Source organism: Corticium candelabrum, chromosome 1 (genome assembly GCF_963422355.1).
Source record: "Corticium candelabrum chromosome 1, ooCorCand1.1, whole genome shotgun sequence".
Classification (NCBI taxonomy): Eukaryota; Metazoa; Porifera; class Homoscleromorpha; order Homosclerophorida; family Plakinidae; genus Corticium; species Corticium candelabrum.
This window is the reverse complement of record NC_085085.1, coordinates 3,871,968-3,894,764: the sequence shown is the minus strand read 5'-3', so window position 1 is coordinate 3,894,764 and position 22,797 is coordinate 3,871,968. Positions and strand designations below refer to the sequence as shown.

The window sequence follows — 22,797 nt, the reverse complement described above, 5'->3', positions numbered from 1 at the left end:
CTTATTGCTGTTTGATGACACGCCTCCTACTCTCTGAGCTTGAAATAATGTTCAGACTCATTAGACGTTTATGGGCCATTGGTTGTCCTCCACACCCTAGTTTGATCATGAAACTTCAGGTATGAATTGTGCATCATCTACAGTAGGGACTGATCTCCAAATCAATGTTCTTTTAGAGTGGTGGGTTGGTGTCATTGCATTGAAGATGTTTTGATGCCAAATGTTACTATTAGGTGTACTAGTATTTAGAGGTTTTTGAAAATACTTCTGATTGGTCTGCATGCCTGGGTGATAATGACAGTCTGTTGTCTTCTATTAAGCACATGTTTCACCTACCTAGACATCAGATTTATGCCTACAGTGTGCATTTATTGACAGAAGGTCATTGATATGCAGAGTACTAAAGTCAATGGAACCTTTATTGCCATGACAGTTTACCGTAGTTTGCAAAAGCGTGTACCCTTTCAATCAGTGTGTGAGTGCAACTTTTCAGATTATGTCCCAATTAGAGGGAATGGTGGGTGGGTCATCACTAATCTTAATGCTGTTGACATAGAAAGAAACATTTGCCATTTGGAAATGGTTTTAACAGGAAAGCGATATAATTTTAGTTTGTTGTAACAATTGTGATCAGGAATGGTCACCAGAGTTGGTCGTCATATTTCTTGTATCCATTGAACCTTATAATATTTAACACTTGTATTTTTTGTCACACTGTCTGCATGTGATTGTTTGACAATATGTGTAATGGATGATTGACTCAATACTAATTAATTAATATTTAGATCAGAAATCTACATAGTTGCATAAAAATAGCAGAAGATTTTGTATTACCAGAAGTAAGGATGCACACCATAGTACTCCTTCGTTAATTGAATAAAAAGCACATTTAATGCGTGTTTGTCGTAGCGTTTAGCTCATTGTCTCATGTTGACTCACGAGTTTCGGTGACTGTCGGACACAGGCTGACACATACTAATCACGAAGACAAATTACAGGTAACACGTACTCTACGACACATCGTATGTACAATGAGTCGAGACCAAACTCTGAATTCTAGATCAAGAACATTATATACCATTCGGTGAAGGACTTGGTCGGAGTATTACTGAGCAAACGACAGCAGCACGGCGACGGATGCCGATCCTCATGTAATCACTTTAATCCATTAATGCAGACGGTACTAAAACTGGTTTAACTGGCATACCTTTCATTACTACAGACGTACTGTAGTGTTTGTTCTTTATACAATACTCATGTTGGTTTGTACTATATATGTACATGGTGAATACATATTGTTGGCAGATTACTTGGATCTGCTGTCTTTTTGTAGTCCACATATCCATGCACATTTTGTAACCCAAATATCCATGCAGATGCACATGCAATGCTCTACCTCAATGATTGTCTTCATTGTTTGGGTCGGGGGCAGAAACAGCTTTCTCGGTTCAAGGTAGTATCCTGCATGCACTAGCTGTCAACAAATTGACTTTTGCAAACCAAGAAATCAGAGACATATTGAGAATGAAGTAGTTGTACGTGGGCAGACCTACCTGGATGTTGATTGAGCCTTGTTGTCACTTCCACACACGTTAAAAACGAATGAGGGAAGTTTATGAACATTTTTTCTTATGAAATAGAGTTTGTGGCAGGTTACGAACATTTGTGGTTACAAACAACATATTGATTTACAGTAGCATGAGGTTGAGTAGGACTGCCCTTATGTCTTGAGGTATGAGGTCTTGCCCTTGTGGGCGAGGGAACTGCTCTATTCATTGCCCATGCATAGATACTGAGATCCAAGACGAACTACTCACATAATTTGATTATTTTTAGCATACCAAATGTGGTGTTTCATCAGTTTTTTTAACATGTGTGATCGGTCTCGTCATCAATTTGTACTGCATCATTATCTTCAGGCCCCCAAAAATTGTCAAAGTTGAGTCGGGTAACCCAACCAACTGTATTTCCCAAAATATTTTTGCTCTGACATTTTTTACGTTTCTTATAGCAACAGTGTCCTTGCAGTGCAGTGCGGACGCACCTGCTTTGTTGAAGTCAACTAGGTAAATATAATTGTTCTACACGGTACAGTGTGTAGTATGCCTGCCCTTTGCACCACAGTAACGAGGAAGGTCCACGCTGTTTGATAAATGGTAGAGTGCTGAAAGTAGCTGAGAGGTGGATGCTGGACAGCCTACTGATGCATCAATGATGTCATGTTGAACACCTGCAGAGTGCGTGCACAGCTGAAGCGAGAAACCGATTTCAGGTGGCACGTTTTTTCTTTGTAACGGTATCAGTGTATCTGTATCGATATACTCGTTGGCTTACATCAGGAATAAAAAAATAAAGAAAAATAAATAACCTGACCAATCGACCATGTTTTTGAGGGAATGTTATCCGAACTTGACAATTTTTCTGTTTGGTCTTATCACTGTTGTCTTCATCCTACATGTATATGACACTCTATCTTGCAATTTATGATCGGGTTATTCTAAAACACCTCACAACTTACCAGACTTCTAGCCACAGCCGGCTAGAGAGCTTAAACTATGACAGTTCTGGTCAGAGAGCCGGCAATGCTGCCTCTATAGCTCAAATTATGGTTGTGTACAGCAAAGTGGTTGGTCTAAGTATTTGTTTCCAAAGAAGTCTGTAGACAGAGTAGTGTGTAGCATGCTCTGCTTTTAGCACAAAACTACTAAATATTGTGCCTTGGGACACTCTCCATTCGCATTGACCTGGTCGACAGAAGGAGTGCTTTTAAATCTTTATCGTTAATTGTATTCAGGTATACATCAGTGTAAACATCGAGAGTACAGAGACTGCTGACAATGACCTAATGTTTAACTCCTTTTAAAAATTTATATGAAGTAACAGTGTAAAGATCATTAGTGGTCACAGGAAACTTTGATACACAGACGCCTTATCGCTAATTTTTTCAGCTCCCCTCCAAAGTGTGGCGGGTGTATGATCTCATTTACTCATTCTAGGCTTATTACCATGGAGGGCTATGATTGTTTCGGTCTGGAAATATACATTAATCAACAGGAAATGGTACAAATTAAAATGTATTGTTGTTATTAGATGATCGGCTGCAGTAGGTGTGGTCAGTATTGACTATAGGTTACCGGTCATAATTTTCTGGCTAGAACTCTGACTTACTGTGGAGGTCTTCTACTGTAGTCTTCCTACATCTTTCCAGGAGTCTGATACAGCAGTCACACTGATGCTCGGAGCTGGCATGGTGAGAATGTCTGGAGTTTTGAGGCTACCTCGTTGGCATGCCCTTATAGTTGCAATGCAGGATGTCTTGGGTCAACTCTCTGGTAAGCCTCACTTCTATGTGAGGCATACAACATTCTTTCTCTTTGCTCTGTCTTTTCTACTTGTCTTCTCCTTTGTAAAGTTTAGAAACAAGGATTAGACTTACAGTGATTGCCCCAGAGACCGGCTGATTCTGCGCCAGTTACCAATCTCGACCAAATTTTTGATAAAAGTTATGTTTGCATGGTTATATGTTTAGCAGTTATCATGTCAGCCATCGTTAGTCGGCTGGAAAAATATCCTGGGGCAATCACTGGACTATGAAACACTCAGTAGGGTTAAGTGTCAGATTGAGTAGGTTCAACAGTTGTAGACATACACACACACACACACACACACACACACACACACACACACACACACACACACACACACACACACACACACACACACACACATCGTAAGCAAGCTTGGACGGTCTCTAGAATCGCTTTTTCTGAAGCTTTGATGGACGATATTGATAGTTAGTTGCAGCTACATGTAGAATTAATCATACATACACTCACATACGGCAAAGAGAGACATGCACGCGCACCATCCAGTCTCATACTTCAGTAACCTTGTATTGTACGTACTGCAAACTCTACTGAACACAAGTTCTAATTTCTCTCTAATTCAGTCACTTTTGTGATGGAGGAACTTCTGCAATCATAATGCGAGATTCTGATAGCCATCCTGTTTTGCCATCATATATTGTCGATTTCCATTTGTTACAGTTTCCAATGTTGAATCCAATTGTGACTTGACCTGCTGGAATGTTCTCACAGTATCCCTCAATCTGTCTGTGACGGTGAGGATTATCATTAGTTGGATTACCATACACAATTCCCTCAATAGTCATAGGTCCACTGCACTCGTTACCGTTGAATGTAAAATACCATCGAGAACAGCACTCACCACTGTAACATCGAACCCTGAGAGTTCCTGCATATGCAACATGTAGAGCTGAATTGCTGTCATGTTTCCTAAAATTACAGTTCTGTTGAAAAGAATGCAGAAACAAGTCACACGTTGATAATTATAATCGCAAATCGAGTTGGAATAACCTGAATCAGACCGCTGTCCTTGCCATCCTCTTTATACCACACACACTGTTTCCAGTTGAGTGTCACAGCTTCTCCTTTCTCTCCTTTCCTTCCTGTTTCTCCTTTTATCCCTTGTAGACCTTGTGGACCTTGTGGGCCTTGTGGACCTTGTGGGCCTATCTTTCCAGCATTACCTTTACCACCGACATCTCCAACTAATCCTCTCTCCCCCTTTATCCCTTTCTCTCCTTTCCTTCCTTCTTCTCCTTTTATTCCTTGTCGACCATCATCTCCCACTAATCCTTTCTTTCCATTCATCCCTTTCTCTCCTTTCATTCCATCTCGTCCGGGTGATCCATTTACTCCAGGTGATCCAGGTACTCCAGGAACACCAGCAGACACACACGTCTACTCGGTAAACACAAAAAATCATAATAATATATTTTAATTAATACTTGATAAACCATCCTAACCTGCTGATTTCTCTCATCCGACACACTTTGACCACCAGAAGTAGCAATGACTTGAATGAGCACCAGAACTGTCACAGAAAATGAAAACATGATGATGACCGATATCCTCGATACTGATGAAGTGAGCTGGTGAGCTTGCTCTTATATACTCCTCCTCACACACCCTCACATCCGGGCTGGGTACAGTCTAGTCTGAAACAGAACATTTCCACCTAATCTGATGTTTCCAAAATCCATCTACAAGAGATTGTCTCAATAAGTTTTCATATCCATCTCCTCCTCTTTTCAACTTCTGTGATGCTCGAGCATGTTGTCATCGTCATAGATGAGACATCACTTTTGTGACAACACTCTATTGCATTGATCTCTCACATTGTCACCCACCACTGGCAATATGATAAAGTGTGCAAATATTATTAGCTCATTGCAAGCAACATTACACCCAAACAATAGATAAAGAAACATCATTTCATAAATGATCAAACAGTAAGTTAGATCTCCCCACCAAATCAGTAAGAGACATTAGAACGGAAGTGCTTGGAAGTTGCGCGTGCGCAATAAAGTTTATACACTACGAGTGTCTTGTCCCATCTGTAGTTGTCGCATGTTGTCTTGTGGCGTTGGAGTATTTACGACGGTACTAACATTCGACTCTTTACCATCTCGCACAGCCACTCTGTAGCGAGCAGAAGAGGTCACGTGATCAACACAACCGTACGACAGTAAGAATATACGGCTACTGGAAACTAAATAACACCTTTATAAGACTAGTAAATGCTCGGTTAGCATTGTGTTTGGCGAGCGATGGTGTTCCATCTTTACCTATTCGCGTAACAATGGTTGCGTTACGTAGCAATAGTTTCTGTCAAACAAACGCGTTGACTCAGGAAACAGACTTTCAGTTGCTCTTCTATAGTATTTTGGGTTCAATTATCCGAATCCGGTGTTCAGTTATCCTATTCAGGCGTTCAATTATCCGTTGCTTACCGCTGTTGTGCAATATCATGGAAAACTGAATAACTTACATAGTCTGCGGTTGGGCAGCTGCTCAAATATCATCATTCATCAGCTGTATAGACGCAATAATTTGTAGACTTTTACTTGCTCTTTTAAAGTATGTTGCGTTCAGTTATACGAATCCGTTGGTCAATTATCCGAATTGGGCGTTCATTTACCCGTTGCCAGGGGCTGTTGTGCAATATCATGGAAAACTGAATAACTTACACAGTCTGCGGTTGGGCAGCTGCTTAGACATCATCATTCATCAGCTGTCTAGTCGCAATAATTTTGTAATTAATCTTGACTTTAGTGTAAATATTTAGTAAGTGTTGTACGATAATTTCTTTTGCACTAATCTTGGTGTCCCACGTTTCAGCGGATGTCTAACTAAGCTGTTGTGAGTGAACTAAATCTACATATCTAGGAAGCCTACAACAACGCCTTGATCCCGTCAATCGTGGTGTAATTCGCATATTTTGTAAACCGCGCGTCCTGCGTGATACCATGCAACAGTCCATCATGCGTCTTAGCAGGTTTTTAGCTAATCAAGAGCTCGAATTTCACTACTTCGCCTTCTCACCTTTCTTGAATCAATCATTTATTGGTCAGCTGAAACGTGAGTGAGCATCATAAAAAGACGTCATGGAAGAAATGTGCGCCGTTTTGACTTTACGTATCAGTCTGAAACAATTATTTCTATAAATTTAGTACTTCTAAGACAGAACATCGGATAATTGAATACCTGAGTCGGATAATTGAATGCCCGAATCGGATAACTGAACGCCCAAATCGGATAATTGATTGCCTGAATCGGATAATTGAACGCAAAATACTATAATCGTCTTCAATTTTTCGTTCACGCTTCAATCGTCTCACTCGTTTACTAAGATAGTCGCGTAACAATGGTCACGTAGTCACGTGACAATGGTTGCGTAGCAATAATTTCTATCAAAGGAACGCGCGTAAACTCAAAAAACAGACTTTTCTCTTCTTTTAGCTTTTCCTTTTCATTCCGCTTGTCACGAATCGGTCTCCTTTGCTCTTTAGTCGCGTAAGGGAGCAAAATCGAGAGTCGTTTGACTCTTCTCGCCAACAAATTACAATTGAGTCGACCCTTCAAAAGGGATCCCTTGCTTCAATTTTTAGCGCATATGTTACGGAGTCAAAATTGCATTCATCTGGCATCGTCGTTTTGTCGATTTGTCTTTCTGTTTTGCCGTAAATCTATATGACAAGTGCTGACGTACGTATATATATAAATATATAAATAAAATATATCTCGAGCTCAATTGACACGACAAGAGAGAGGCTCGCTTCGCTCGCCAATAATCTACAGTAGTCTACATCTGCTATTTTAATCAATAAAATTCATTATTATTTAACATATTGCTTTGATATTAATGAAGAACAATAACATAAAACTGAGAATTTCATGGCAAAAGTGTTTAAGACGGGAATGTAAATTGCACTCTTGTTGAACAATATGCTATGATTGATTTTGTGGTATCTTGTGCTTAATTAATTAATAGAAGGTATACGTGTTGGTTTTATGGTAGTGCACATGCTTGTTGGGACTGAGAATCACATGTGTTTGACAGACAGATATGCAGACAGATTGAAGCAATTTTATTTAGATATACATGTAGATTGAACAAACAGATAGACAGACAGACAAGACTGACTGAGAGAGATGCACGCCGACTGACCAACAGACAGACAGATTGACTTGACTAAAATGAGCACCGAAATATTCTTCTTTATTTATGGGGTTACTTAACAACTGAATGGCAATCGTTGTGGTGTGTGTGTGTGTGTGTGTGTGTGTGTGTGTGTGTGTGTGTGTGTGTGTGTGTGTTTCTATTTGTGTTGTGTCTTCTTACTGCTTTTCGATGACATGCCTTCCTACTCTCTGAGCTTGAAAGAATGTTCAGACTCATTAGACGTTTATGAGCCATTGGTAGTCTTCCACACCCTAGTTTGAACATGGAACTTCAACTATGAATTGCACATCATCTACAGTAGGGGATGATCTCCAAATCAATGTTTGTGGTTGGTTGGTGTCTTTGCATTGAAGATGTTTGATGCCAGAATGTTACTACCAGGATTTAGAGATGCTTTGACATACTTAATTCTGATTGGCTTCTGCTCCACTGGGTGACAATGACACTCTGTTGTCTTCTATTAGCACATGTTTTACCTACCTTGACATCAGATTTACACCTACAGTGTGCATTTATTGATAGAAGGTGGTTGATATGCAGAGTAAGTCAATGGAACCTTTTTTGCCATGACAGTTTACAGTAGTTTCCATAAACATGCTTCCTTTCAATCAGTGTGTGGGGGCAGCATTTCAGATTATGTCCCAATTAGAGAGGATGATGGGTGGGTTATCACTAATTTTAATGCTGTTGGCATAGAAAGAAACATTTGCCATTTGGAAATAGTTTTAACAGGAAAACGATGTAATTTTAGTTTCTTGTTGTAACAATTGAGATCAGGAAGGGTCACCAGAGTTGGTCGTTTATATTTCTTGTATCTATTGAACCGTATTTCATGCTTGTATTTTGTCACACTGTCTGCATGTGATTCTTTGACAATATGTGTGTTGGATGACTGACCCAATATTAATAATTAATGAATTAATTTTTAGGTCAGAAATCTACATAGTTGCATCAAATAGCAGAAGATTTTGTATCACCAGAAGTAAGGATACACACCATAGTACTCCTCTGTTAATTAGAAAACCTCATTCAATGCATGTTTGTCTAGCATTTAGCTCATTGTCTCATGTTGACTCATGAGTTTCGCCGACTGTCGGACACATGCACATACTAATCACGAAGACAAATTACAGGTAACACTCTACGACACATCGCATGTACACCGAGACAGACGAGACTGAACTCTGAATTGTAGATCAAGAACCTTATATACCATTCGGTGAAGGACTCGGTTGGAGTATCACTGAGCGAACGATAGCGGCATGGCGACGGATGCCGATTCTCACGTAATCGCTTTAATGCTTTAATGCAGACGGTACTAAAACTGGTTTAACTGGTATACCTTTCATCACTACAGACGTACTGTACTGTTAGTTCTTAATACAATACTCATGTCGGTTTGTACTGTATATATAGCGCTGTTGACTGCTGTTTCTCGACTTTACCGGTTGTATGTTCGATATTACATGGTGAATACATATTGTTGGCAGATTACTTGAATTTGCTGTCTTCTTGTAGTCCAAATATCCATGCAGATGCACATGCAACACTCTCTAAATGATTGTCTTCGTTGTTTGGGTTGAGGGCAGAAACGGCTATCTCTGCTCAGGGTAGTATCCTGCATGCACTAACTGTCAACAAATTGGGTTTTGCAAGCCAAAAAATCAGAGATATATTGAGAATGAAGTAGGGTACATGTGTAGACCTACCCGGATGTTGATTGAGCCTCGTCACTTCCACGCACGTTCAAAAGGAATGAGGAAGTTTATGAACATTTTTTTTACAAAATAGAGTTTGTGGCAGTTTACGAAAATTTGTAGTTACAAGCAACATATTGATTTACAGTAGCATGAGGTTGAGTAGCTAGGACTGCCCATATGTCTTGAGGTATGAGGTCTTGCGCTTGTGGGCGAGGGAACTGCAACGTCCATTGCCCCTGCATAGATGCTCTGATCCAAGACGAACTACTACACATAACTCAAATGTAGACTTGATGATTGATTGATTGTATGTACTGTGGAGGTCTTCTACTATCGTCTTTCTACATCTTTCCAGAAGTCTGATACGGCAGTCACACACCATAGTAGTAGACTAGCTGTTTGTGCTCGGAGCTGGCACGATGAGAATGTCTGAAGTTTTGAGGCTACCTTGTGGGCATGCCTTTGTAGTTGCACTGCAGGATGTCATGGGTCGAACTCTCTGCTAAGCTTGACTTTTATGTGAGGTAATACGGTCTTCTTTCTCTTTCCATCTTTTCCCTGCCTTTTATAAAGTTTGATGAAATCGGAAACATGGATTAGAGTTATAAAACACACAGTAAGGTTGAGTGTGAGAATGAGTAGGTTCAACCATTTACACACACACACACACACACACGCACGCGCGTGCGCGCACACACACACACACACACACACACACCACACACACACACACACACACACACACACACACACACACACACACACACACACACACACACACACACACACACCACTCCACACCACGCAAACACGCATGCGCGCGCACACATGGACATGCACACTTCCAAAGCAAGTTTTGATGGTTTCTATGGGCAACTGTTTGTTTAGTAGCTCTGACGGTCAATATTGATTGTTAGTTGCAGCTACACTTTGAATTAACCATACATACATACACTGACATGCAGCAAGAGAGACAAACATGCACACCATCCATTCTCCTATTTCAGCAACCTTGTATTGTACCTACTGCAAACTCTACTGAACACAAGTTCTAATTCCTCTCTCATTCAGTCACTTTTGTGATGGAGGAACTTCTGCAATCATAATGCGAGATACTGAAAGATGTCCTGTCCAGCCATCATAAGTTGTCGAGTATCCCTTACACTTTCCAATGTTGAATCCAATTGTGACTTGACCTGCTGGAATGTTCTCACAGTATCCCTCAATCTGTCTGTGACGGTGAGGATCATCATTAGCTGGAGTACCATCTACAACTCCCTCAATAGTCATAGGTCCACTGCACTCGTTACCGTTGAATGTAAAATGCCATCGAGAACAGCATCGACCACTGGAGCATAGAACCCTGAGAGTTCCTGCATATGCAACATGTAGAGCTGAATTGCTGTCATGTTTCCTAAAATTACAGTTCTGTTGAAAAGAAAGCAGAAACAAGTTACACGTTGATAATTGTAATCACAAATCGAGTTGGAATAACCTGAATCAGACCGCTGTCCTTACTATCATCTCTTTTCCACACACACTGTTTCCAGTTGAGTGTCACAGCTTCTCCTTTCTCTCCTTTCCTTCCTGTTCCCCCTTTTATCCCTTGTAGACCTTCTGGACCTTGTGGGCCTTGTGGGCCTATCTTCCCAGCATTACCTTTACTGCCGACATCTCCAACTAATCCTCTCTCCCCCTTTATCCCTTTCTCTCCTTTCCTTCCTTCTTCTCCTTTTATTCCTTGTCGACCATCATCTCCCACTAATCCTTTCTCTCCATTCATTCCTTTTTCTCCTTTCATTCCATCTCGTCCGGGTGATCCATTTACTCCAGGTGATCCAGGTACTCCAGGAACACCAGCAGACACACACGTCTACTCAGTAAACAAAAAATCATAATAATATATTTTAATTAATACTTGATAAACCATCCTAACCTGCTGATTTCTCTCATCCGACACACTTTGACCACCAGAAGTAGCAATGACTTGAATGAGCACCAGAACTGTCACAGAAAATGAAAACATGATGATGACCGATATCCTCGATACTGATGAAGTGAGCTGGTGAGTTTGCTCTTATATACTCCTCCTCACACACCCTCACTTCCGGGTGGGTACAGTCTAGTCTGAAACAGAACATTTCCACCTAATCTGATGTTTCCAAAATCCATCTACAAAAGATTGTCTCAATAAGTTTTCATATCCATCTCCTCCTCTTTTCCACTTCTGTGATGCTCGAGCATGTTGTCATTGTCATAGATGAGACATCACTTTTGTGACAACACTCTATTGCATTGATCTCTCACATTGTCACCCACCACTGGCAATATGATAAAGTGTGCAAATATTATTAACTCATTGCAAGTACCATTTTAGACTTCTGTGACCTCTTATTATCAAAATCAAACGAGCAAATGAAATAATTAACTGATACTGTACGTAATTCGATCACTATGTGACAGTATAGACAGCCCATTGGGGCAACTCATGCAGTCTGTCAGCTGACAGTCCCATCATCATAACCACAGTGTAACACGTCGTTTTAGCATCTCCACTACAAGTAACAAGAACAGAAAAACAAAAGAGCATTTACCTCTTCTGACTCTCTGGAAGATGCCAAAAGATGAGCAGAGTCGAAGACGTTAGAACGGATCGACATCTTCACTAAAACACACAAAGACGTTGCGCATGCGCAGTAAAATTTGTAGACCAACGGTCTTGTTGGAGACGTCCAATCTGTAGTTGTTGCTTGTTGTCGTGTGGCTTTGGAAATTTAGGATGTGGGCACAACAATGAGAGTCTCCACAACGGAGCTAACATCCAACATTACCACGTGCCAACTTCCCACAACCATAGAAGGGAGAGCAAATCACGTGATGTCGTCTGAACGTCGTCTCTACCTAACATAATTTACTTTGTCTTGTACAGTTATCGGTCGACGAGTCCGGCTGCTGTCAAGAAGGTGCGTGCCATCAACCAATTCTCCAGTGTGTTTCTGTTTTATGAATTTTTTCTGCAGAGATCAATGCAGCTGCTGCAGCGATTGAAGTGTGTGCATGATGAACTGACTCACGAGCGACTACGTAACGATCTGTCAGCAAAAGTTGTAAGTGAGTTCTCCTTTTCCTTGCTAGAGAGTGTCACACAATGTGTATGTACCAAATTTGATTACAAATTTCTTTATTCACAAGCAACGAGCATAATGTGATTGTGGCATATACACTATGACCCTGTTTCTACTAGCTGCACCTTAAACTAGTTTAACTTAAATACCTCTAGACACTAAAGCAGTTCAGGAAAGTGACTGTTTCCACTAGAAACTTGCACATTCAGGATGTGCAAGACAAACCTTAAAGGAATGTCGTAGTATTCGCCAAGTGACACTTGTTTTGAAGTATTGTGCTGCTCTGTTGCCTAGTCAGAGCAACTGTTAGTTGTCACTGATTCAGCACCTACTACACTCAAGCCTCCCTAATCCTACAAAGGTATGGGATCTCATGTGTATACGTAGTTGGGCAAAGCCTGTGAGTATATATAAGAGAGGAATGTGTGAGTGTACTTAGAATGTGGACGGTTGAATGCCTGCTGAAGGACAAGAGGCCAACAGATAAACTAGACAGACAGATAGACAGACTGGATTGAGTAGCTGAAATGGCAAATACAGACAGACAGACAGACAAATGGACGGATGGATGGACAGATTTTTTATTGCTCTTGAACTTTAAAATGATGCAATGAGCAAACCCTTAAGCAGCTTGATATCTTGCCATCAGATGTACTTGTTATTGCTTACATACATTAGTTTGTATACCTACAGTTGATTTAGGTCTAAACTGTTGCTATGATTTCAGGCAAGGATCACTGCGACATGGTCAACTGCAGAAGCAGATATATCATCGAAGACTTGCCAATCGACCAGTTTTGAAACGGCTTCGAAGATCTTTCTGGTAAACAGTCGTATACAACACTACGTTCTCATCCAGAGTGACGTGTGTTCTTTACAGCTCGAATGGTCGACGATCAAGGCGATTCCATGTTACTCTGTTACTCAAGCTGAAGGTTCGAGTCGATTCGCAGTTTGTGACGTTTATGTTTATATTTGTTTGGTACAGCAGCATTGACACTAAACTATCCATCTAAATACAAGCCCCAGGGCTTGAATTAAATGGTTGAATGCAAAAAGCTTGTTTGTGTAATAATTAAAGACCTGGGGCTTGTATTTATATGGGGCCTTTATTGTAAGAAGATATGACTGCATGGTAGACTTGCAATATACTACTGGTATCTGTTTACGTGATCGTCCAGCTACATAAAAATTGTAGCGAGTCGTCTACAGTGTAGCCTTCAAAGTCTGATTCTTCCAAGAGTGCTACATCTTCTTCCTTCTGTTCTGTGGCATCCGCCGGCCTCAGCTCACTGATTGTGATTGGTCAGTGCTGAGGTAGAGATGATGTTTGATCTGCTTACCATTGCTTTCATCCTTCATGCAGGCTGTTAGAGCATCCTCCACATCTTCAACATTGGTAGTGATTCTCACACACTTGAAAGAATGTATCATAGTTTCAACTGAGTGGTTGAATAGGTGCCTTAGCTGCAGATTGAAACACATCCCGCCTCTACGCATGCAGCTGAAGATAGGGTGGGTCTTTTATTCAGTCTGTGTCTTTTATTAAGATCAACACCCAGACTATATATAAGTTGTGAAATGGTTGAATTAAAGCTTCTGGGCTTGAATTTTGGTGGGGCTTGTATTTGGACGGATACGTTAGTGATTTCCATAGGCATTGGACGTAAACCGTGGTCATTGTGGATGTTTCATAGCGTGACAGACGAACAAACGTATTATTGTATTGTGCTAATACATTTAGGGTTGTGACAAAGCTCACAGTGTAATGAGGTCGCATGTATTCACACTGTAGCTTAAATGTGGCTGTCATGCGATTTGTGAGTGAAAATGTGCAAATTTGTGAGTGAAAAAGTAAAATGTGGCATCACGTAGATTATATTAGGTTTAGTGGACAAGGTATAACACGTTATCCAGTGTTAGAAAAAGTGTTCGTCAAGACATGAGGTCATTTGACGACGAACTGACTTCATGTGATGACCAATTCCAGTGAGGTTGTTATCCTGAGGACTAGAGTCACTCAAGTTATGGGTGACGTGTAACAGTCCTAAACTCCTTGGTGACTGAAAATTTGTGATGTTGCCAAGGTGATGACTACGTTTGCCATAAAATTCGAAACTGGTTACCATGAGGTTTACAATCGGTGTAGCAGCACAAGTAGCTTACATGTAATGTATATCCACAGTCGAAAGGCAGTCATCGTTTTACCAATTTGGATTTCCTGTGTACATACTAACTTAGCAAGACTCCTTGTCCTTGATAAACAATGTCTACGATCTAAGATAATGATTCGAAGTGTGGGAGTCAATTGGCCTATTTGTCTAATCACGAAATGTACGGTTGCTACAGAATGCCGCAACGTTTTCGCCTATTGTAATGACACATTTTCTAACACTCTCTCGTTTCTTTAGATGTACTTCAGCATTCCACGTTTGAGTGAGATACGCAACACGTATTCTAGTTGACCTGATTTTATGTATGTCGTCTACATTATCTTGTCTTGTGTTCAGTCATCAGTCGACGAGTTTGGATCCTGTCAAGAAGGTGCATGCGATTAACCAATTTGGGTGTGTGTTTCTGCTGTATGAATGTTTTCTGCAGAGATCAATGCTGCTGCAGCAGTGATCGAAGAGTGCGACAAACTGACTCACGAACGACTAAGGAACGATCTGTCAGCAAAAGTGGTAAAAGTCGATTTATGTTTATCTCACTTGAGAGTGTAACACGGTGTACGTACGAAATTAAAATTTTTGTAGTCATGAGCAGCGAGCATACTTTAGTCTCATGTAGCCAGACTGTTCCCCGCCGCGTCATACTTCTGGGTGAGAAAAGGGTTTTGGTGAACAGCCTTTGAAGTCGCTGTGTTGCCGCTTTACCGAAAATCGGTTATCTAAATACCGGATTTGGTTTCTTAAATGCTTTACTAAAGACCAGATTGGTATGCACCTCTGTAATCCTATCTCAGTTATCTTCTCTTGCTTGTGTGGACAACTCGAAAAGCTAGAGTTGTTGCTGTTTGTGAAGTCTGCATGCCAACAGCAGCAAAAGCGACCAGGGAAACGTTGTCGACAGACTTCGTCATGATCAACGTCTGACATAGTGTTGTGCGCTCGTGTCACAATGAGGCTGGATGCGACTGGATGCCAATGTACAGTATTCGATGCTGTTCGGCCAAAGCGATCGCACACAGTCCCTACTTAGTGAGCGATATCTGGAAGGGCTTGGTGCCAACGTCATCAAAACAAGCTTTGTTTGGGTAATGAGATCTCATGTGTTTTGTGCGTTACAAACAGCATCGAGTACTTTTGCATCCATTCACTATGCTGACTGTACGTTTGCATCCAGTCTCCATTGTGACACGAGTGCACAACACTACGTTCGACGTCAATCATGACGAAGCCTGTCAACGTTTCCCTGGTTGCGTTTGCTGCTGTTGACATGCAAATTTCGTTGACAATATGTGTGTTGGATGAGTGACCCAATACTTATTAACTAATTAATTTTTTTAGGTCAGAAATCTACATAGTTGCATAAAAATAGCAGAAGATTTTGTATCACCAGAAGTAAGGATACACACCATAGTTCTCCTCTGTTAATTAAAAAACGTCATTCAACTCACGTTTGTCTAGCATTTAGCTCATTGTCTCATGTTGACGCACGAGTTTTGCCAACTGTCGGACACACATACTAATCACGAAGACAAATTACAGGTAACGCTCTACGACACATTGCATGTACATCGAGATGAGACCGAACTCTGAATTCTAGGTCAAGAACATTATATACCATTCGGTGAAGGACTCGGTTGGAGTATTACTGAGCAAATGATAGCGGCATCGCGACGGATACCGATCCTCACGTAATCGCTTTAATCCTTTAATGCAGACGGTTCTAAAACTTGTTTAACTGGTATACCTTCCATCACTACAGACGTACTGTACTGTTTATTCTTAATACAATACTCATGTCCGTTTGTACTGTATGTATATAGCGCTGTTGACTGCTGTTTCTCGACTTTGCCGGTTGTATGTACGATATTACATGGTGAATACATATTGTTGGTAGATTACTTGAATTTGCTGTCTTCTTGTAGTCCAAATATCCATGCATATTTGTAACCCAAATATCCATGCAGATATACATGCAATGCTCTACCTGAATGATAGATTGTCTTTGTTGTTTGGGTTGAGGGCAGAAACGGCTCTCTCAGCTCAGGGTAGTATCCTGCATGCACTAGCTGTCAACAAATTGACTTTTGCAAGCCAAGGAATCAGAGACATATTGAGAATGAAGTAGGTGTACGTGTGTAGACATACCCGGATGTTGATTGAGCCTTGTTGTAACTTCCACACACGTTCAAAACGAATGAGGGAAGTTTATGAACATTTTTTACGAAACAGAGTTTGTGGCAGTTTACAAAAATTTTGTGGTTACAAACAACATATTGATTTACAGTAGCATGAGGTTGAGTAGCTAGGACTGGCCATATGTCTTGAGGTATGAGGTCTTTCCCTTGTGGGCGAAGGAACTACAACGTCCATTGCCCATGCATAGATGCTCGGATCCAAGACGAACTATTACACATAACTCAAATGCAGACTTGATGATTGATTGATTGTATATATATGCTGTGGAGGTCTTCTACTATATAACGTCTTCCTACATCTTTCCAGAAGTCTGATACGGCAGTCACACACCACAGTAGTAAACTAACTGTTTGTGCTCGGAGCTGGCATGATGAGAATGTCTGAAGTTTTGAGGCTACCTTGTGGGCATGCCTTGTAGTTGCACTGCACGATGTCTTGGGTCAAATTCTCTGCTAAGCTTCACTTTTAAGTGAGGTAATACGGTCTTCTTCTCATCTTTTCCCTGCCTTTTGTAAAGTTTGATGAAATCGGAAACATGGATTAGACTTATACAACACACAGTAAGGTTGAGTGTCAGAATGAGTAGGTTCAACTGTTTTACACACACACACACACACACACACACACACACACACACACACACACACACACACACACACACACACACACACACGTACGCACGCACGCACGCACAGACACACACACACACACACACACACACACACACACACACACACACACACACACACACGCACGCACCACTCCACACCACGACAACACGCATGCGCTTGCACACATGCACATGCACACTTCCAAAGCAAGTTTTGATGGTTTCTATGGGCAACTGTTTGTTTGGTAGCTCTGACGGACGACATTGATTGTTAGTTGCAGCTACACTTTGAATTACCATACATACATACACTGACATGCAGCAAGAGAGACAAACATGCACACCATCCATTCTCCTATTTCAGCAACCTTGTATTGTATGTACTGCAAACTCTACTGAACACAAGTTCTAATTCCTCTCTAATTCAGTCACTTTTGTGATGGAGGAACTTCTGCAATCATAATGCGAGATACCGATAGATTTCCTGTCCAGCCATCATAAGTCGTCGAGTATCCCTTACACTTTCCAATGTTGAATCCAATTGTGACTTGGCCTGCTGGAATGTTCTCACAGTATCCCTCAATCTGTCTGTGACGGTGAGGATTATCATTAGCTGGACTACCAAACACAACTCCCTCAATAGTCATAGGTCCACTGCACTCGTTACCGTTGAATGTAAAATACCATCGAGAACAGCAAGCACCACTGGAGCAGTAAACTCTGAGAGTTCCTGCATATCCAACATGTAGAGCTGAATTGCTGTCATGTTTCCTAAAATTACAGTTCTGTTGACAAGAAAGCAGAAACAAGTCACACGTTGATAATTGTAATCACAAATCGAGTTGGAATAACCTGAATCAGACCGCTGTCCTTATCATCATCTCTATACCACACACACTGTTTCCAGTTGAGTGTCACAGCTTCTCCTTTCTCTCCTTTCCTTCCTGTTTCTCCTTTTATCCCTTGTAGACCTTGTGGACCTTCTGGGCCTTGTGGACCAATCTTCCCAGCATTACCTTTACCACCGACATCTCCAACTAATCCTCTCTCCCCCTTTATCCCTTTCTCTCCTTTCCTTCCTTCTTCTCCTTTTATTCCTTGTCGACCATCATCTCCCAATAATCCTTTCTCTCCGTTCATCCCCTTTCCTCCTTTCATTCCATCTCGTCCGGGTGATCCATTTACTCCAGGTGATCCAGGTACTCCAGGAACACCAGCAGACACACACGTCTACTCAGTAAACACAAAAAATCATAATAATATATTTTAATTAATACTTGATAAACCATCCTAACCTGCTGACTTTTCTCATCCGACACACTTTGACCACCAGAAGTAGCAATGACTTGAATGAGCACCAGAACTGTCACAGAAAATGAAAACATGATGATGACCGATATCCTCGATACTGATGAAGTGAGCTGGTGAGCTTGCTCTTATATACTCCTCCTCACACACCCTCACATCCGGGCTGGGTACAGTCTAGTCTGAAACAGAACATTTCCACCTAATCTGATGTTTCCAAAATCCATCTACAAAAGATTGTCTCAATAAGTTTTCATATCCATCTCCTCCTCTTTTCCACTTCTGTGATGCTCGAGCATGTTGTCATTGTCATAGATGAGACATCACTTTTGTGACAACACTCTATTGCATTGATCTCTCACATTGTCACCCACCACTGGCAATATGATAAAGTGTGCAAATATTATTAACTCATTGCAAGCAACATTACACTCAAACAATAGATAAAGAAACATCATTTCATAAATGATCAAACAGTAAGCTAGATCTCCCCACCAAATCAGTAAGAGACATTAGAACGGCTCGACATCTTCACGGAAGTGCTTGGAAGTTGCGCGTGCGCAATAAACTTTATACAGGACGAGTGTCTTGTCCCATCTGTAGTTGTTGCTTGTTGTCTTGTGGCGTTGGAGATTTTGGATGTGGGCACAACAATGAGAGTCTTCACGACGGTACTAGCATCCGACTCTTTACAATCTCGCACATCCACTCTGCCAGAAGAGGTCACGTGATCAACACAACCTTGTACGACAGTAAGAATATACGGCTACTGGAAACTAAATAACACCTTTATAAGATAATCTACAGTAGTCTACATCTGCTATTTTAATCAATAAAATTTATTATTATTTCTAACATATTGCTTTGATATTAATGAAGAACAATAACATAAAACTGAGAATTTCATGGCAAAAGTGTTTAACACGGGAATGTATATTGTACTCTTGTTGAACAATATGCCATGATTGATTTTGTGGCATCTTGTACTTAATTAATTAATATAAGGTATACGTGTTGGTTGTCTGGTAGTGCACATGCTTGTTGGGACTGAGAATCACATGTGTTTGACAGACAGATATGCAGACAGATTGAAGCAATTGTATTTAGATAGATGAACAAACAGATAGACGGACAAGACTGACTGAGAGCGATGCATGCAGACTGACCAACAGACAGGTTGACTTGACTAAAATGAGCACCAAAACATTCTTCTTTATTTTTGGGGTTATTTAACAACTGAATGGCAATCGTTGTGTGTGTGTGTGTGTGTGTGTGTGTGTGTGTGTGTGTGTGTGTGTGTGTGTGTGTGTGTGTGGTGTGTTTCTGTGGGGCACGGTGGAGCAGATGGTAGAGAGTTGGTGATTACATTCGGGATCTTGTATTCCGTGATGAAGGTTGAAGGTTCGATCATCGTGGAGGCGACACTGTCGCAGTTTCCTTGAGCAAGAAACTCACCCACACTTGCTTCTCTCGACTCAGGAGTATAAATGAGTACCTGGTCATTGACTGGGGTGGACAAGACCGCTGGCTTGGCAGCAACATCATGCAGCAGACGGGTACGTGTGGACCTTGGTGTCCAGTCCCAGAGCTGCGCCATTGTCAGTGCCCCTAGATGACTCTGGCCAAGCTGCAGGTGGATTGTAGCGCTGGCCCCAAGACTCCACTTAGCGCATGGAGGCTCTGTCTCTAGAGGCAAGGGGAGCTATCTCCACGACTGACCTCAAGGTCGACGTCGAAAGATGTGGAGGGCTTAACATTTGTCCATTTTTTGTCCATTTTGTGCGTGTTTCTATTTGTGTTGTGTCTTCTTATTGCTGTTTGATGACACGTCTTCCTACTCTCTGAGCTTGAAATAGTGTTCAGACTCATTAGACGTTTATGGGCCATTGGTTGTCCTCCACCCTAGTTTGAACATGAAACTTCAGGTATGAATTGCGCATTATCTATAGTAGGGGATGATCTCCAAATCAATGTTCTTTTGGAGTGTTTTGTTGGTGTCATTGCATTGAAGATGTTTTGATGCCAAAATGTTACTATTAGGTATGTACTAGTATTTAGAGGTTCTTTGAAATACTTCTGATTGGTCTGCATGCCTGGGTGATAATGACAGTCTGTTGTCTTCTATTAAGCACATGTTTTACCTACCTAGACATCACATTTACACCTACAGTGTGCATTTATTGACAGAAGGTCATTGATATGCAGAGTACTAAAGTCAATGGAACCTTTTTTGCCATGACAGTTTACAGTAGTTTGCATAAGCATGTACCCTTTCAATCAGTGTGAGTGCAGCATTTCAGATTATGTCTCAATTAGAGGGGAGGGTGGGTGGATCATCACTAATCTTAATGCTGTTGACATAGAAAGAAACATTTGCCATTTGGAAATGGTTTTAACAGGAAAGCGATATAATTTTAGTTTCTTGTTGTAACAATTGAGATCAGGAAGGGTCACCAGAGTTGGTCGTCATATTTGTTGTATCTTTTGAACCTTATAATATTTCATGCTTGTATTTTGTCACACTGTCTGCATGTGATTGTTTGACAATATGTGTAGTGGATGATTGACTCAATACTAATTAATTAATTAATTTTTTAGATCAGAAATCTACATAGTTGCATAAAAATAGCAGAAGATTTTTGTATCACCAGAAGTAAGGATACACACCATAGTACTCCTTTGTTAATTGAATAAAAACCACATTCAATGCAAGTTTGTTGTAGCATTTAGCTCATTGTCTCATGTTGACTCACGAGTTTCGTCGACTGTCGGACACACATACTAATCACGAAGACAAATTACAGGTAACACTCTACGACACATCGTATGTACACCGAGATGAGACCGAACTCTGAATTCTAGATCAAGAACATTATATACCATTCGGTGAAGGACTCGGTCAGAGTATTACTGAGCGAACGATAGCGGCATCGTGACGGATGCCAATCCTCACGTAATCGCTTTAATCATTTAATGCAGACGGTACTAAAACTGGTTTAACTGGTATACCTTTCATCACTACAGACGTACTGTACTGTTTGTTCTTAATACAATACTCATGTTGGTTTTTACTGTATATATATATATATATATATATATATATATATATATATATATATATATATATATATATATATAGCGCTGTTGACTGCTGTTTCTTGACTTTGCTGGTTGTATGAACAATATTACATGGTGAATATGTATTGTTGGCAGATTACTTGAATTTGCTGTCTTCTTGTAGTCCAATTTAAATATCCATGCACATTTTGTAACCCAAATATCCATGCAGATGTACATGCAATGCTCTACCTGAATGATTGATTGTCTTTGTTGTTTGGGTTGAGGGCAGAAACGGCTTTCTTGACTCAGGGTAGTATCCTGCATGCACTAGCTGTCAACAAATTGACTTTTGCAAGCCAAGAAATCAGAGACATATAGAGAATGAAGCATTTGTACGTGTGTAGACATACCCGGATGTTGATTGAGCCTCGTTGTCACTTCCACACACGTTCAAAACGAATGAGGGAAGTTTATGAACATTTTTTACGAAACAGAGTTTGTGGCAGTTTACGAAAATTTTTGGTTACAAACAACATATTGATTTACAGTAGCATGAGGTTGAGTAGCTAGGACTGCCCATATGTCTTGAGGTATGAGGTCTTTCCCTTGTGGGCAAGGGAACTACAACGTCCATTGCCCATGCATAGATGCTCTGATCCAAGACGAACTACTACACATAACTCAAATGTAGACTTGATGATTGATTGATTGTATACTGTGGAGGTCTTCTACTATCGTCTTCCCACATCTTTCCAGAAGTCTGATACGGCAGTCACACACCATAGTAGTAGACTAGCTGTTTGTGCTCGGAGCTGGTACGATGAGAATGTCTGAAGTTTTGAGGCTACCTTGTGGGCATGCCTTGTAGTTGCACTGCACGATGTCTTGGGTCAAATTCTCTGCTAAGCTTCACTTTTAAGTGAGGTAATACGGTCTTCTTCTCATCTTTTCCCTGCCTTTTGTAAAGTTTGATGAAATCGGAAACATTGATTAGACTTATACAACACACAGTAAGGTTGAGTGTCAGAATGAGTAGGTTCAACCGTTTTACACACACACACACACACACACACACACACACA

General features: G+C 40.8%; 4 protein-coding genes and 2 long non-coding RNA genes across 8 annotated transcripts; 3 read left to right on the top strand and 3 right to left on the bottom strand.

The window, feature by feature from the left end:
* Positions 1-3,809: 3,809 nt before the first annotated feature.
* Positions 3,810-5,057, bottom strand: LOC134176933 (collagen triple helix repeat-containing protein 1-like). The gene is made up of 3 exons (XM_062643621.1): positions 4,829-5,057; positions 4,377-4,763; positions 3,810-4,309 (listed from the first exon to the last, which is right to left on the bottom strand). Exons 1-3 carry the CDS (start codon positions 4,916-4,918, stop codon positions 3,950-3,952), a joined length of 837 nt encoding a protein of 278 aa, XP_062499605.1. The 5' UTR covers positions 4,919-5,057; the 3' UTR covers positions 3,810-3,949.
* A 3,418-nt stretch (positions 5,058-8,475) lies between these two features.
* On the top strand, positions 8,476-8,968 carry LOC134176999 (uncharacterized). The gene is made up of 3 exons (XR_009969420.1): positions 8,476-8,530; positions 8,597-8,681; positions 8,744-8,968. It is a non-coding gene; the product is annotated as an uncharacterized LOC134176999 (long non-coding RNA).
* Positions 8,969-10,148: 1,180 nt separating this feature from the next.
* LOC134176941 (collagen triple helix repeat-containing protein 1-like) lies at positions 10,149-11,838 on the bottom strand. Its single transcript, XM_062643633.1, has 3 exons — positions 11,185-11,838; positions 10,744-11,121; positions 10,149-10,676 (listed from the first exon to the last, which is right to left on the bottom strand). The coding sequence occupies exons 1-3, from the start codon at positions 11,272-11,274 to the stop codon at positions 10,320-10,322; spliced, it is 825 nt and encodes a 274-aa protein (XP_062499617.1). The 5' UTR covers positions 11,275-11,838; the 3' UTR covers positions 10,149-10,319.
* A 24-nt stretch (positions 11,839-11,862) lies between these two features.
* Positions 11,863-16,432, top strand: LOC134178572 (uncharacterized). Its single transcript, XM_062645469.1, has 12 exons — positions 11,863-11,890; positions 12,027-12,108; positions 12,178-12,211; positions 12,269-12,355; positions 13,101-13,196; positions 13,254-13,308; positions 14,785-14,809; positions 14,884-14,917; positions 14,975-15,057; positions 15,883-15,936; positions 16,003-16,083; positions 16,142-16,432. Exons 1-9 carry the CDS (start codon positions 11,863-11,865, stop codon positions 14,996-14,998), a joined length of 465 nt encoding a protein of 154 aa, XP_062501453.1. The 3' UTR covers positions 14,999-15,057; positions 15,883-15,936; positions 16,003-16,083; positions 16,142-16,432.
* Positions 16,433-17,612: 1,180 nt separating this feature from the next.
* LOC134176949 (collagen triple helix repeat-containing protein 1-like) lies at positions 17,613-19,204 on the bottom strand. Its single transcript, XM_062643643.1, has 3 exons — positions 18,646-19,204; positions 18,203-18,580; positions 17,613-18,135 (listed from the first exon to the last, which is right to left on the bottom strand). Exons 1-3 carry the CDS (start codon positions 18,733-18,735, stop codon positions 17,779-17,781), a joined length of 825 nt encoding a protein of 274 aa, XP_062499627.1. The 5' UTR covers positions 18,736-19,204; the 3' UTR covers positions 17,613-17,778.
* A 92-nt stretch (positions 19,205-19,296) lies between these two features.
* On the top strand, positions 19,297-21,735 carry LOC134176986 (uncharacterized). 3 transcript variants are annotated; one of them, XR_009969417.1, is made up of 4 exons: positions 19,297-19,399; positions 21,254-21,308; positions 21,379-21,459; positions 21,518-21,735. It is a non-coding gene; the product is annotated as an uncharacterized LOC134176986 (long non-coding RNA). The 3 variants fall into 3 exon arrangements; XR_009969418.1 differs by lacking the exon at positions 19,297-19,399 and adding an exon at positions 20,524-20,580; XR_009969416.1 differs by lacking the exon at positions 19,297-19,399 and having other exon boundaries at positions 21,223-21,308.
* Positions 21,736-22,797: the final 1,062 nt, after the last annotated feature.